Source organism: Haliaeetus albicilla, chromosome 28 (assembly GCF_947461875.1).
Source record: "Haliaeetus albicilla chromosome 28, bHalAlb1.1, whole genome shotgun sequence".
NCBI lineage: Eukaryota > Metazoa > Chordata > Aves > Accipitriformes > Accipitridae > Haliaeetus > Haliaeetus albicilla.
Window position 1 is genome coordinate 14,938,403 of NC_091510.1, and position 15,104 is coordinate 14,953,506.

The 15,104-nt window shown below is 39.9% G+C and overlaps 1 protein-coding gene across 1 annotated transcript; it reads right to left on the bottom strand.

Annotated features, from left to right (window-relative positions):
- Positions 1–319: 319 nt before the first annotated feature.
- CCT2 (chaperonin containing TCP1 subunit 2) lies at positions 320–14,240 on the bottom strand. Its single transcript, XM_069773645.1, has 16 exons — positions 14,088–14,240; positions 13,040–13,114; positions 12,502–12,567; positions 12,292–12,403; positions 11,309–11,385; positions 9,571–9,683; positions 8,812–9,014; positions 8,512–8,612; positions 8,298–8,425; positions 6,114–6,217; positions 4,182–4,301; positions 3,461–3,589; positions 3,263–3,366; positions 2,146–2,245; positions 1,310–1,451; positions 320–635 (listed from the first exon to the last, which is right to left on the bottom strand). The coding sequence occupies exons 1-16, from the start codon at positions 14,088–14,090 to the stop codon at positions 605–607; spliced, it is 1,608 nt and encodes a 535-aa protein (XP_069629746.1). The 5' UTR covers positions 14,091–14,240; the 3' UTR covers positions 320–604.
- Positions 14,241–15,104: the final 864 nt, after the last annotated feature.

Here is a 15,104-nt window from a genome sequence, read left to right on the forward strand (position 1 = left end):
TAAGGTTCCTCTTCAGCTTTTTCTTTTCCTTTCATCATCAGAAAAAAATTAGTAATCCTCCTGTATCACTAGGAAAGGCTAACATGTAACTTCAGAGCCTATTTCTAGGATCCCAACTCAAAACCTATACAGCCAGGACTGGAATAAACCACTCACACTAAACACACCATGTCAATCTGAACGAGCAAGCTACAAAGGCTTGAAAGGTCATCCTTCACGCTGACTGCCGGGGCACGGCTGGAAGCATCTGAGGACTGAGGATGTGCACCGCAGCTTTTCTAATGAAACTGGTTCTACACAAAAACAAATACAACTCTGATGAATGTGAACTTTTTTTTTTTTTATTTCTGTGTATTTTAAGTGGAACCTGGAGAGGAACAGAAGGAATAGGGTTGTATAAAACCCGTTTTACTTGAAAGTGAATTCTTCCCCACAACACATATAAACTGAAATAAGTTAAAACCAACTGAAGACAGTTATTTCATGCCACTGATGGAGATCTGCTCGTGTCAAGCTTCTGTTCCATAACCTCACAAGAACTAGATCATTGAAGAAAATTACTAGGCGAGATCTGGTCCACACATCCTCAGGTACTGAAGAAAATTTAACATGGGCGATGGTCTGGTACGCGTTTTCTGGGAAGAAAAAGAAAAATGAGAAAATTTCCCCCCATGCTGATGTCCACCAGTCTCCCCACCTGCCCTTATTTTTAATTTTTAGCTGGTATTTTGTGTTCAGTGCTAGCTTTATCTCACAGCACAAAAAGCAGTATCATCCCAAAGCTAATACACAACCGCTGACCACAGTTAAAAAACCCCTGTGATTCACAAAACAGTGCAAACTACCTGGTAGCAGGCACGCATGAAATAACCTGCCTACAAGTGGCATTTCTTCTCAAACTTTTTAAACAAACATGTTTTTCTTTTAACTGTAGATTCTACTTCAGAAGCAGCTGGGCATTTCACTACAATTCTTGCCAAAAGAAAAAAAAAAAAAGCAGCATGATCCCCTACATTTTGGTCAGCCACTTCTGCAGATGCTTTAGTACTAGATATGGCACATGAGTAGCTGGTGACCTAAGATTAACTCGGCTTTGCTCAGACGCACTAATTTAAGCACACTGACAGCTCTAAAGGCCTGTTCATACTGCTAATGCAAAAAAATCACGTAACATGAACATTAGCATGTCATATGTCAGTCTTCATTTCAAATAAATATTTTTAGAACAAGATTTTTCTGCAGTTACTCTTCCACAGAAGGAGGTTACTTTGTACTACTGTAACTGACCACATAGATACTCAGATCATACCTTGGTGCTGCTTTAATGATGTCATCTACACGAAGAATCATTTCTGCTGCTTCAGCTGCACTCAGCAAAACTTGTCTCTTGACTTGGAAACTTTCTGTTACTCCCAAAACTGCCATGTCTCCAATGATACCCTCTTTCATATCTGGAAGAAGAGACACATTAAGAGGTTGTTTGGTTTTTTTTAAATTGGGGGGCGAGGGGGTGGTGGTTTAAAGAAATTACAAGAAGCTGGCAGTATGGTAACTTAGCTGCTCAAATGAACCATATTGATAGTAAAGGAAGTATTAAATAAAGTCTTTCACTTCAAGGCTCCCGATTTAAGCCTAACATGTTGCAATTACATACAAAAAATTAATGATGAAAACTTTATACACTGGGAAGAGGAGACAAGATCCCAACAGGACTCTCAGCACTATTTCCTTAGGTATATCAACTTCAGATTTCTTCTCCACAACTTTTTTTAAGGGTTGGGTTGGTTTTTTTTTTGGGGGGGGGGGGCGGTGTTTGGTTGTATTGGGTTTTTGTTTGTTTGTTTTTAAATCAATGCCTTTCTTTCTAAGCTTCATATAACTAGACTCATTGTAAGTAAGGGAAGTGTTTTTTACAGGTGGAAACCATCCCCTTCAAAAACAAAGCTTTTCACTCTGTTGTGAAAATCCTGGTAGAATGATAAAGGAAATAGAACGTAGGCATACAGTGTTACATGCAAAGCAAACAGAAATCAGCGTACTCAGTTCTTCCAGCTACCAGTGACAAACAGATGTGACCAAGTTTAATAAGCCTAATCACCCTCCCAAACAGCAATCCAACAACAGAAGTAATATTAAGCCCCTTACCAAGTCCGTAAGTAGTCTTCCCTTCACTGTGAGCAGCTCTCAGCTGAGCAACCAAATCTGCACTGTCATAGCCAGCATTATCAGCTATTATTGTTGGGATCTAAGGGGATAAACACAGGTTGTCTTTAATTAATGCAGGGATTGATCCCTAGTAAACATGGAACATACTTCGGTATTACTAGTTTACTATTCAGTTTCAAGAAGAGGAAGTTTCAAACACATCGGAAAAAGAAAAAATCTAACTACCTTTCTAAGGATTTTGTTTAAGACTCTGTTCTAAGAGAGTAGCTGAGAGGACAGAAGTGTGTTAGCTGATTTGTTGGTTCATTTTACACAGGCAGAAAGAAATCTGTCTCTTTCTTAGCATTTCAGACTACAACTGGAGAAACAGTTTCATTTTAAGAACATAAGCTTGCTGGTAAGCATTAACCACCAGATCATTCTGTTCACTATTTAAGTGACAGCAGTGCAAACTGCTTGTGCTGACTGAAGAGGTAATGCCAAGTCTTACCATGCTCTTTAATTTAATTTTCTTGGGAGAAATGTTTTACTATGGTCTTTCATTTCCTAAGAAAGGTTTTCCCTAATTTAAATTACAGAAAGGCAATTCTTCTCAAATTGACAGTCTGTTACCACAATACTACTCTATAAATGTTTCTTGTGATACTAAGTTGCAATCTCCAATGCAAGTCTAGAAAATTCTAGACAGTACTAGAGCACAAATACAATCAAATAGCACTAGAGTATCAATAGAACAGAATAGTTGCTCTCTTCTAAATCAGTTGTCAGCTGAATAAGGCAAGATTTTTATGGGCTATTTCTGCTGCACTTTTAACCTTGCAGGTAACAGGAGCAAGAACCAGTTAGAAGAGGGCTAGCATATGAACATCAGAATTCTGTAACATGCAGAATTATTAAAAACACCACTACTTTTTTCCTAAGAGAGAAAACAGTAACTTCTTCCCCTTTCTTCATCCAAGATGTGTTGCTAAATTTTACTTTTTTACTTTTAGAAAACCAAACCTTTGACAGAAAAGCAACTATCTGATGCCAGAAGCTAGTAAACTTAGTGAAACATCATGTCTATTAATCCAGCAATCTGATTAAACAAACTTACCATTCGTAAAGCCTTAGCAAAGGACTCCATTGCAACAGACTCTTTGCCAGGTGTTCTGATGGCAAGTTCTGCAACAGCGTTAGCCATCAGCATCTCTGAACAACCTATTCGTTGGAGACACACAGATGTTTTATATCTGACTTGAACAGTAATACAAAATGTGTATCGCGTACAAAGTACAAAGAATCTAATATTCACCTCCACCATACACAGTTCTAGTGTCCTTCACGGTCTGGGCAAGAACACAAAGAGCATCATGCAAAGACCTCTCCGCTTCATCTAGAATCTGCTGTGTTGCTCCACGCAAAACTATGGTGCAAGCTTCACCTAAAAAGTGCAAATATGAACAGATTAAAAAAACAAACCAAAGACAAAAAAAGAGGCTATAACAAAGTATTTGTAATGGTTTTGCTATCACTGCAGTCAAGTTTTACATAGATCAGTTGGGGGGGGTGACAGGAAGAAAGCATGATGACATTTCACAGGTAGAATGAAATGATGTACACTATACTATTGCTTTTATTAGTGAGCTGTTCCACACCACCTTATTTAATTTTATAAAAAAAGAATGTTATCTCAAAACTACCCCTCAGAAATTTACAGTATTGGCATTTACTAGAACAAGCACTCAAGTTCTTTAAGTATGACATGTTGCTACTATTCTTGTCAATTTAACCTCCCAAAGGAGAAATTTTGGTTCCTACCCTTACAAATGTTTATGTTCATTTACTTAACATTAAACACACGTGACTTCAACCATGAATGTACATCTTTGCAGGATTTTTACTGAAGAGCAAGGCTTTAATAAAAATCGTTACATGAATTGTTACAAAATTCCTACGCCATCCTGGTAACTCAAAAGCATTAGCAGGGGATTAACACAAATGTTACAACATGCCATTAGTGGTAAAACACTTACCCATTGCCACTCCAGAGAAATGAATAAGTTTATCTTCTCCAATCATGACCTCTTCAATAAGCTTGCAGCTTCCTAGTTTTACTAGCTCAGGGTGATCAAAAGTTGATGCAATTTCACCACCTGTAAATGTAAGATCACACAAAAGTCAAAGAGCTCACAATGAAAGCATCCATTCAGGCAAGGTCTAACCAAAGGGGGAGAAAAAAATTTAAAAAAAAAAATTTTCACGATTGCCCAAAAATGAATTTAAATTAACAATACTGATAAGCCAAATTTTTCCACTGTCAGCATATGGCACCAGAAACCTTCCACTGATGTTGACAAGTCCTTAAAACACTAATATTTTGTTTCATATCACAAGAACTACAATAGCTGTAACGCTTTTGAGCTCTGTCTGGGTAAGAGACTAAATGTCGATATTTGCCAAAACTAAAACGTCAATCTGTTTAAAATTTCAATAGTATTTACTGATGAAGTATTTGTAAAGTACTATATCAAGTTTGCTATGTTTTTAAAGTTGAGCTTGTGCCAGTATTCATTTTGCCTGCCCGATGATGGCTGAGAACCACTGGCCACCACTCTCCTGAATCGCAAGTCTCATGCCATGTCACAGTGGCACTATTGTGCATTTATTGTAAACTCCCATACTGTAAACAAAACAGATACTACAAAGACCAAAATGTCTCTGAATGGAATATTGTTCTAGTAATTTGATATTCCCATTAGAAAACCATTTACATATCTTCACTCCCAGTGTATGCTCGATTATTCCACATTAGCTTGCAGCACTACTGTAGTTGTAGGGGTACAAGAAAAGACAAGATTTGTAGTAAAGAGTTTGTGCTTACTAAAAGCTTGTCTATTTTTTTCAGCTATACTATTTGATCCAGTGTGGTCTGATATGGTTCACTTGCTCTGCCTACAAAATTTGCTTTGAATTTGTTCCAGAACATAAGCAGTATTGCTCTCAATCAAGCATTTACCCGTGTCAATGTGCCTACAGACAGTTGTACACAATTGCTACTGCGGTTTTACAAAGCTAAACACATCAGTATCTTTTCCTCTCTCCCTCAAAGCAAATTCTCCATTCTCCTGATCAATTTCACAATTAACTTTTTATGATGTTCCAGTTAACTATCTCTAACTTCAGCAATGAGAATCATCTGTGGCATTCCAGATGTTTCATTTTCCTTAGTTACTAGAGTCACATTTACACTGACCACTACTGAAAATATCCAGGTTGTTCATGTCATCTGAGATCCACCTCAAGTCGATGACTCAGGCCCACATTTTTAACAAAGGATGACTCTCTAAGTCTTCTCTATTATTACAATCAAACAACAGCCATTTATAACAAGATGGTATTAACTAACTTGTGGATTCATCATCTTATTCTTCCTATTGCTAAGTTTCATCCTTTCCCTAGAAAACAAACACTTCAAAAGTTTATCAAGCAGGGACTTAACTGAAAATATTTCTGAAACATGAAAGAAAATTACTAACTGGCACTAACTGGCTAAATTATATTCCACAGTTAATATTATGATCCTTTATTCACAGCTGCTAGAGAAAATAAAGTATGTTTAAATCATTATGCAGGGAGGATTCAGAATCAGAACAGACATTTTACATGCAAAGTATAAGACAATGAAGATAGAAACTGAGTTACCTGCTTCTGAAAAAATACTGACAGTTATATAGCAGTTGATAAATCAACAAAGTAATTTCAAAGTTTCTTATGGCCAATTTCATAAGGTCCTCCATATACTTTTGTATTTAAGTACTGTAAAATAAAGTTTATTTGGAGTACTTTTCACATTCGCAGATCTGCTTAATAGTAAAAAGTACAAACTAGGTGATCAAGCATTAACATTTACTGAAGATCAAATAATGCGACTCTCCAAGTTTCATATAACAAGGTACTCTACATACCTGTAACAAGAGCCAGACGTTCTACACCAGCAAAGTCAGCATGTTCAATAGCCATGACGCCAGCAGCTCCAAAGAGCTGTTCAGGGTAGTTGTAGATCAACTGTCTGCAATTAAAACACAGGCACATCTTCCCATTACACACAGAACAAACCTTTTAAAATACCAGAGTAACAAAGGACACCTAATTCTCAGTAGCATGGATATGCAACAAGATTTCTGAAAGCTACAAAAGCAGTCAATATGTGAGGCCCCTGCCACACACAGAATGTTACACCACACAGAAGCAAATGCAGTGACAGGGAAACATACAAAGCTGAAAAAAACATAAAAAACTCAAACTACAATAGCTCTTTGCAATACCCTTCCCCTGAAGGCACACTATCAACGCACAAGGACTCATATGCTTTAAATTCTAAGTCCTTTGATTCTAAGCACCTGCTGGGCACTTAACTGCCTAGTCCAGCAGAGTGCACTAAAACCACATGTGAAATAACATCTCTAATTCCTTCACCAATACAAAATCCAAACAGCAGACAACTTTATGGGAACAATCAATGGCCAGTCTCGTAACGTATACAAATAGCAGACCACAGAGATGAGTGTACGTGCTCCCTTGTTAATATGTAAGCCACTCTCTAGAATGAAGTGGTCATCTAAAGCTAAACGGTCAGTGAATGGTCATTCAGGAGTGCTACGCCAAACTAATTTTCCCTTCCAAACTAGAGACTGAGTGTTATAGAGATTCAGCAGGAGCTGGGAGATGCCATCTCTGTCAAAAAAGATGTTTCTAATCTACCTTCAAAAAAGACAATTGGCACTGCTGGGTATGCGCAGAGGAGATTCTTCCTACTCTGGATCCATATAACCTTGACTCCTGTCAAGCATCTCCTCAGTGGTATTTAACTGGCCAACACTTACAGTATCAGACGTGAAGCAGATCTACAGTATGCCTATAAGCAGAAGTCAATTTTATCAGGCAACAAGTCTGAAAGTCAAGAGTCAACCTAACTGGAATACCACTAGCCTGGCTACCGTGACTGACTGCTACCTGAGCTTCCTTAGGGCAACTACCTGTGTTACAAGCACACTGGATAGCAGTGATGGAGTTAAGGATTTTTTTTTTTGCGCACTTCAAAGGATTCTTCCATCTATTTGCCAACAGGACTCCTGACTCTATTTGTACCACGTCCACTGGACAAAGTACTCATTCTGCCTACACTAGAACATAACTTATGTGAAACATGACATAGATGGAGGGACTATGAGATTCATTAGTCTGTCAGCGGTCCTTACAGACGTTTAACCCAAATTTTGAAGGCGAGTTCTAAGATGGACTATGTCCTGAAAGAGTAAATCTTTGCTACTGCGGAAAACAGTGCTACTCTTACAACTCCTATCCTTTGGTGTAGTACTAGCTAATCAGCTTTCCGGTAGGCTACATGATGCGCTGAACCACCAGGCGTCAAGCTGCTCGTACGTATGGCGGTTTCACTCAAATGAGAATTACTGAAAGGCAGAAGCATTTTTCATCATTAAAAAACTGAATGCTTTTTTTGCCCTGTGACAATTCAAGAGAGAAGCACATGCTAACAAAAATAAGTAACTTAGATTGTGACATCTCTTAAATGAAAATGGTATTCTCTCATACTTTCAGAGATGTGTATTAAAAGGTTCAGGACAGGGAGCACAGAGGTCTTTCAAACACTCTTGAATTTGGAGCAGTACTCCAGCATCAGCTTTTTAATGCAGGAAAAAGCATAGCTGGTTCAATCTGAACTAAATGCATTAAGCAGCACAGACTCTTTCAGCACTTATTTCCTCCCAAAAGCAGGAATATGGATATGGACAATGCTGCTGGTATTCATAACTAAATAAATCTGTTAGTATAAAAGCACAGTGACATTGCTTCAACTGGACTGAAACATGGATTCCTGATTAAGTAACATCACTTCTTCCTCTTTAAAATAAAAAACCAAAACGGGGTGGGGAGGGGGGCATGGTGCACAAGGGGAAGCACAGAAAAAAACATCGGCCGCGCTGAAGTGAATAAATCAAGCATTAAGAAGGATCATCTAACTTTACAGATACAAGCCTAAATTATGTCCTTCACACTCACAATATTCAAATCTTGCTATTTTCTAACTGCACTATAAACTCTACCCCTTTTTCCCAGAAAATACATACCTGTTAATAAAGCAGTTTATTCCATGCTTAAGAATACGCTCTACCTTCTCCTTCATTTTTTCTTTTTCTGCCTGTTCTATTTCTGCTACTTTTGCTGTAGAGTCCACTCTAACCCGAGAGCCAAATATCTAAATCAAAGAAAATGAAGAGCTCAGTCTAAAAAGGAATTCCATTTACAAAAATATCGTTTCACAACAGTAGTTCTGTCACATACCTTAATCTTGTCTGTATCCATACCAGTATTTGCAATAAGAATCTTTGCATTTTCAATTCTTTTTGGCTGATTTACACCAATCTTCTTGTCGAGTAAAAAGCCTGTAGTAACAGAAAGGTCTTGTAAGACTTCATATTAAAAAAGGAGAACAATCCATTTCCATTATTACAAAAACTCCTATTTATTATTCAATTTAATAATAACATAGCAATGTTTCCTAGGACCAATTTGTACAGAGATGTGTAACTTTTAACAGTTTTGTTTCCCAAGCGCACTTACAGCCAATGTACAAAGACTTACCTTCATCCAAGTAGGAATCAGCCAAACTTCCACCCAGTTTCTTAATGACATGGATAGCCTCCAAATTGCCAGAGCCTTTCAACCTAAGAACAGCTTCTACAGCCAGTTTGACAAAGTGATCTTTATGATGAGTAAGTAATTTTGATGAAAGAGTCGTTCCCGCAATGTTCATCAAGTCTTCACGGAACTTCACTTCATCATCACTAAAATAAAGTCAGTACAGTTAAAATGGAAGGTCTGAAATCCTTAACTATCATTAACCTACCACTGTGAGTCTCTCCCCGCTTCTTCTAGCCTTTATCTGTGTGTACCATGTTCCATTTTGAGGAATGCTAACTACACAAAATCCCTCCAGCATCCCAGAATACAACCTTCTATTTGAAATACAAGCTCAATTAGGAGAACCTTTGCATTCAGCTTTAGAAAGCCTGTGCTCTCAAAGCGTCAGGTAAAGAAAATAGTCACATTTAAAATCAGAGTATGAAATCTGAAATAATAGCTCAGATTTTTGTTCTAGGGAGCAACTTATTGCTCATATTTTGTTTATGCACACCATAAGTAATTTTAAATAATTTCATAAAGCTTCTGCAGTTCATCTAAAGAAAATGCAGTCTTTTTTTTCTCAACTGTTAAAAATCATAAATTCAGCCTTTACACTACTTAAAAGAGAGCGAAGAATTTCCCAGTCATGTATAATTCTCACTGATGTTTTAAACTTGACTGGCTTATAATGAGTTACAGCACATGTACATTACTAACCCATGATCCACAGCCGCTTTCAAAAGTGCCTCTCTTGAAGCTTTTGTGGCTGCTCTCCAGCCTGCAATGATGGTCTGAGGATGAATCTTCTTTGAAATCAGTAACTCTGCCTCCTATTTAAATGAAATTAATGATTAGTTTTTTCCCCAAGGTACTTTTACACTAACTAGGAAAGACACTTCCAAGTAATCAGAAAATTCTGAATGGCAGTAAAAGCTAGAAAGCTCTGACAATGAAATGAAAGTCATCCTACTGGCAGCTTTTTCTTCCAATCTAGGCAAATATGATTTGCCCTTGGAATATTGTCAGGAAATTTTGATTAATTAAAAAAAACCAACAACCTAACTCTAACAGGAATAGCAACCAGACATATAGTTCAAAATAGCAATCTTTCACTTCCTGTTTCTGTTCACTTATAGCTGCAACTTAAAAGTGTAGTTGGAACAAAAAAATCTCCAAACTCCCTTTTTGCAAGGAACTTGGCAAGCTGATGGATCATTTCTCAGATGCTCTTGATCACAGTTCCTGGACCTGAGATGATTAGATTTACTGGCACAGCTTTGCTAAGAAGAGTTCCTCACTTCTGAAGTCTCTTTTATAGTAATTTCAGATTTAGAGTTTGGCAGTGTAAACTCTGTATACAGAGTTTAAATGAACAGTATGAATTCAGGTCTTGTGCACACAAGAAGAGAATTTAACATGCCTTGGGTTTTTTTCTCATTAATGTTATGAAAAGGATTTCAGAGGACTGAACCTCACAACTAAGCAGTGCTACATGCTTCCCAGTGCAACATCCAGGAATTGACCTATGACAGAGTGATACTTCTCCAATTCACTTGCAAAATGAAGTCAGAGAAAATAATTTTCTAAAATGTACCAAATTAAAATACTTGTGAACTTATAAATAATAAAATAAGGAATATAACTTAAAATTTAAAAAAAAAAAAAAATAAAAAAGAAAAATTGATGCCTGTCGTGGTTTAAACCCAGCCAGCAACTAAGCACCATGCAGCTGCTCACTCACTTTCCCCTGCCCCAGTGGGATGGGGGAGACAATTGGAAGGAAAAAGGTAAAACTCATGGGTTGAGATAAGAAGAATGTAATAGAAGAGAAAGGAAGAAACTAATAATGATAATAATAACAATAATAAAATGACAATAATAATACAAGGATTGGAATATACAAAACAAGTGATGCACAATGCAATTGCTCACCACTTGCCAACCGATGCCCAGTTAGTCCCCAAGCAGCGATCCCCCCCTAGGCCAACCCTCTCCCAGTTTATATACTGGACATGACGTCACATGGTATGGAATACCCCTGTGGCCAGTTGGGGTCAGCTGTCCTGGCTGTGTCCCCTCCCAACTCCTTGTGCCCCTCCAGCCGTCTTGCTGGCTGGGCATGAGAAGCTGAAAAACCCTTGACTTGGTATAAACACGACTGAGCAACATCTGAAAACATCAGTGTGTTATCAACATTCTTCTCCTACTGAACCCAAAACATAACACTGTACAAGCTACTAGAAAGAAAATTGACTCTATCCCAGCCGAAACCAGGACAATGACACAGTATTCTAAGGGTTTGTGGGTTTTGCCCTATCAATTTCAACAGCAAGGGAGCTAGGTATCCCTATATTTTGGGAGCCCTCTTCATAAACATCAAAGAACACATCCCCTATTGATATCACAGGAGTACATTGCCAAATAAAAACACATCTGAAAATCTGTAATACGTCACCCTCAGTAATTCAGCGGCCAACACTGTGACAGACGTAGTTCCATCACCAACTTCATCATCTTGAACCTTTGACATATCTAAAAAAAGAAGCCACTGCATTAATGTTTTGATTCAAAATACCATGCTCACCGATACCAGCTTTACATAAAAGTATTCTTCTCTCACATTAGTTTGGAGAAGAAAAAAAGAATCTTACTCCTCAATACTTTAAAGAGATCACTCTTTAAGCCACAGAAAAACCCGAGATGCAAATCAAATTCAGCATCCTTCAAATTCCTGCTCTTCATTTGCAACCTAGACACCAGTTCCAGTCTGGAGATGGTCAAGAGCTACTCCTCTCTCTCCTCATTCCTGAAGATGGCCATCAACAGGAAATAGGGCCAGATAGAAACTCTAACCTATACACACAGGATCACAAAATATAATAATGAAGTACGCCCCATAAACTGTTGATAAACAAGGATCCAGCAAACATGAAATCATCAAGAAACTTGACACCAAATTGTTCAGGGTCCTGCTTGTCACTAGAACCGGGCCATTTCCACACTAAGACAGTTGATCGCAAAAGTAAACTCTGTCCAGAGTACAATGTTGACTAAGTGATAAAAAGAGATATAAATCAGGGAGAACCAGAGAGAACCTCTCTACCCCAGCAGATTTCTGTTCCGAATTTTCCCAGTGAAAGAAGAAGGGCACATAGCTGTCTTTTTTGTCCCTTTTGACTCCTGGGACAAACCAGGGTTGAGGGAAAACGAGGAGACATCAGAACAGTTTTGCAAGAGCAGCATATACCTCAATTTTACTTTGGCAGAGTTCCATAACTCCTGCAACACCTTGGCCTCCTTACTTCAGGAATTCTGCTCCCCCTCCTTTCAATTTTTCACATTATTTGAAGATTACTTTTCTAAGAACAAAAAAGCTACATAATAAAGTTACAGCTGAAGAAATGCCAAGTACTCCAATTACAAGCTGTTAAAACTCACCAACCAAGACCTTGGCAGCTGGGTTGTCAACTCCAATAGCTTTGAGGATGGTTGCACCATCGTTGGTAACTGTTACCGTGCTATCTCTTCCAGTACTTAAAAGAATCTTGTCCTACAAGATATGAGATGCAGAATACTGCTTGAAAACATACCATAACTATTAAAACTAAATTATCAGGTATGACCGCTGAGAACTTGCAGCTGCCTTACCATGCCTTTGGGCCCCAGAGTGCTCTTGACCAGGTCACCGATAGCAATGGCACCAACAAAGGATGACTGGAATGAAAGCAAAGATACCTTAGAAAAGGATTTATTTCTACTTTAATACAAGAAGTAGATGCTAGCCCATAACTTCCAAAAGGACATCTTAACACAACCCTTCTGCAGCCACGCTCCTTTCAGCGGTCTGGGTCCAAGTTTCTTAACTGCTACGTTTTGATAACAAGATCAAATATACTTAATTCTCACAGAAACCATAAAAGCCTGTCTCGCAGCCAAAAGAAATGCCCTCCAATGAATGTAAGTCTTCTGAGCTTAGGTACTTAGTTTTTGAACACTTATGAGGAGCTTCTCTAATTGTTAGTATAAACAACACTCCTCCTACCTTCTGTTCACAGACGTGCAAGAAAAAAACCCAATGAGACAGATGAAGTTCCACATCACCATAAACTGGAAGTACATTTAACAGTAGAAAAGACTAAGTTCAATTACCCCAAGTATTATCAGTTTCTTAGAGAATTAAACTTACCAACCGAGCTGTTTCGGCCTTTTCTTCATCTGCACCTGCCTTGAAAATGTTCACAGGAGCAAGGGAAATGGATGCCTAAAACAGAGTTAACGTAAGCGTATTCCCTTAGCTTTAATAAAACAATGCATTTTAAAAATAAACACCTGATGCTAACAACCTAAACAATGTTTTTATTATTAAAATTATTTCTTTCTAGACCCCATTTGGTTTCGATAAAAAGTATATTCGGGACAAATTCACCTTGACTCTTTCTTAAAAATCTGTCTTGCAATCTCTTCATCACACAAAGGGATTACAAGACAGACTGCAACGTACTCCAAGGGGCTGCACACCACATTCTCTGGTAAGATCGATGAGCCTGAAAGGCCTTTACCAGTACCTTGCTTTGGGGCAACGTTTGTGTTGCTGTTCTGTGCAGCTAACCATCAGGTCCGGACAACCCAAAGACAGGTACAACCAGCAGAACCTAAAGAATCCAATACTGAGCACGCTGGGGCTGTAATATTTTGACATTTTGTGTTGAACCCTAATTTTTTCTATTTGCATTTCCATGTAAATTGATTGTACCGGTAACGAACACATGCCGTCAGAGACTAATACCTGCAAAGAACTCAAGGCCTTAAACTAATTAGGATCAAATCCCAAAAGTACAGATGCGTCAGCCCTCTGAGGAGAGGGAGAGGAGAGGGAGAGGGAGAGGAGAGGGAGAGGGAGAGGAGAGGGAGCCTCCCGCCCGCCTCCATCCCGTCAGCCGCGCTGGGGGCCGGGGCGAGGTCCCACCACCGCGGGACCGGGAACCGCCCGGGGCCTGCTCCGCCGCTGCAGGCCGGGCCGGGCCGGTCCCGCACCACGGCCCATGGCGGTCCCTCCTCACCCGCGTTCTAGAACTTTCCAGGCCCAACACTCCTCCTCCTCCTCCTCCTTCCCCCCCACCCCCGCGGGACAAAGCGCGGGAGGAGGGGCGCGGCCGCCGGGCCCTCGCAGGCCTGTCTGAGGGAAAGGGAGCCGCCGCCGCCCGGCCCTGCCGTGCCCACCCTCCGCCGCTCACCATGATGCCGGTGCCTCTTCCTCCTCCTCCTCCTCCTCCTCAGCCAGAGAACCCGCGCGCGCGGCCCCGCGGCCCCTCCACGAGCTCCTCGGCGGAAGTGGCGTCAAGGAGCCGCCGACTTCCGGCGGCGCGCACGGCCTTGTGGGAGCCACCGCCCGTCCCCTCAGGGGGAGGCGGGCGGCCCCGCTGTGCGGAGTTGTTTGCGCCTCAGCAAAGGAGAGGGCGGCTGCCCCGGGTTGATTTCGTCGTATTCCTGGAGGTCAGTTCTCAAACCGGTCAAAAGCATTTAAAATTACCGCTCCTGGCCTCCAGCGCGCTTGCCAGACCGTCCCCGATACCTGCTATTGCATCATCCACGTCGCCAGTGAAAAGCTGGGAAGAGGAGATAACCCCAGCACGATCCCACTCAAAACGCTTTTCAGTATTAAAAGTCTGGTTAACTCGTCTCTTGACAGTTTTGCGGACGTGTGAGACCACATCCAAGCTTCGTTCTGTCACTGCTTTTCCTCCACGCAAAAAGCCTGTTAGTTACCTGGTCATATTAAAAAAAAAAAAGTGAATTGGTTTGTATGACTCATCCCTCAAGGATTAATTCCAGCTGGTATTCCTCTTCCTGCTGCCAGACACAAATCTCTTGGGATACATGCAAAGCTGTCTGTTCTAGACTCAAACTGGCCAAGGACAGGTATCTATCCCAATGGAGACAGCAAAAAAGAACATGACTAAAACTCTGCCAACTTTCACATCTCTCTCTGGTTTTAAGCATGTCAGTACCTTTTAAGTATTTTTCTTGAGTTCTTTGGGCTTTTTGCTTTGTTTTCTTCAGAGTTAGATATGTGTGTGTGTCCCCCTTACCTTGTTCTGAAAACTAGAGTACTAACTGAATTTTAGCATCTTCAGTTTTCCTCAGTTACGTAGAAAAGTATCTTAAGTTTTGGCTAGGGCTAATAACCCAACTGAAACAACATTAACTATTTTTATCTTAGAGCATAAATTCACATTTGCTGCTACTGTGGT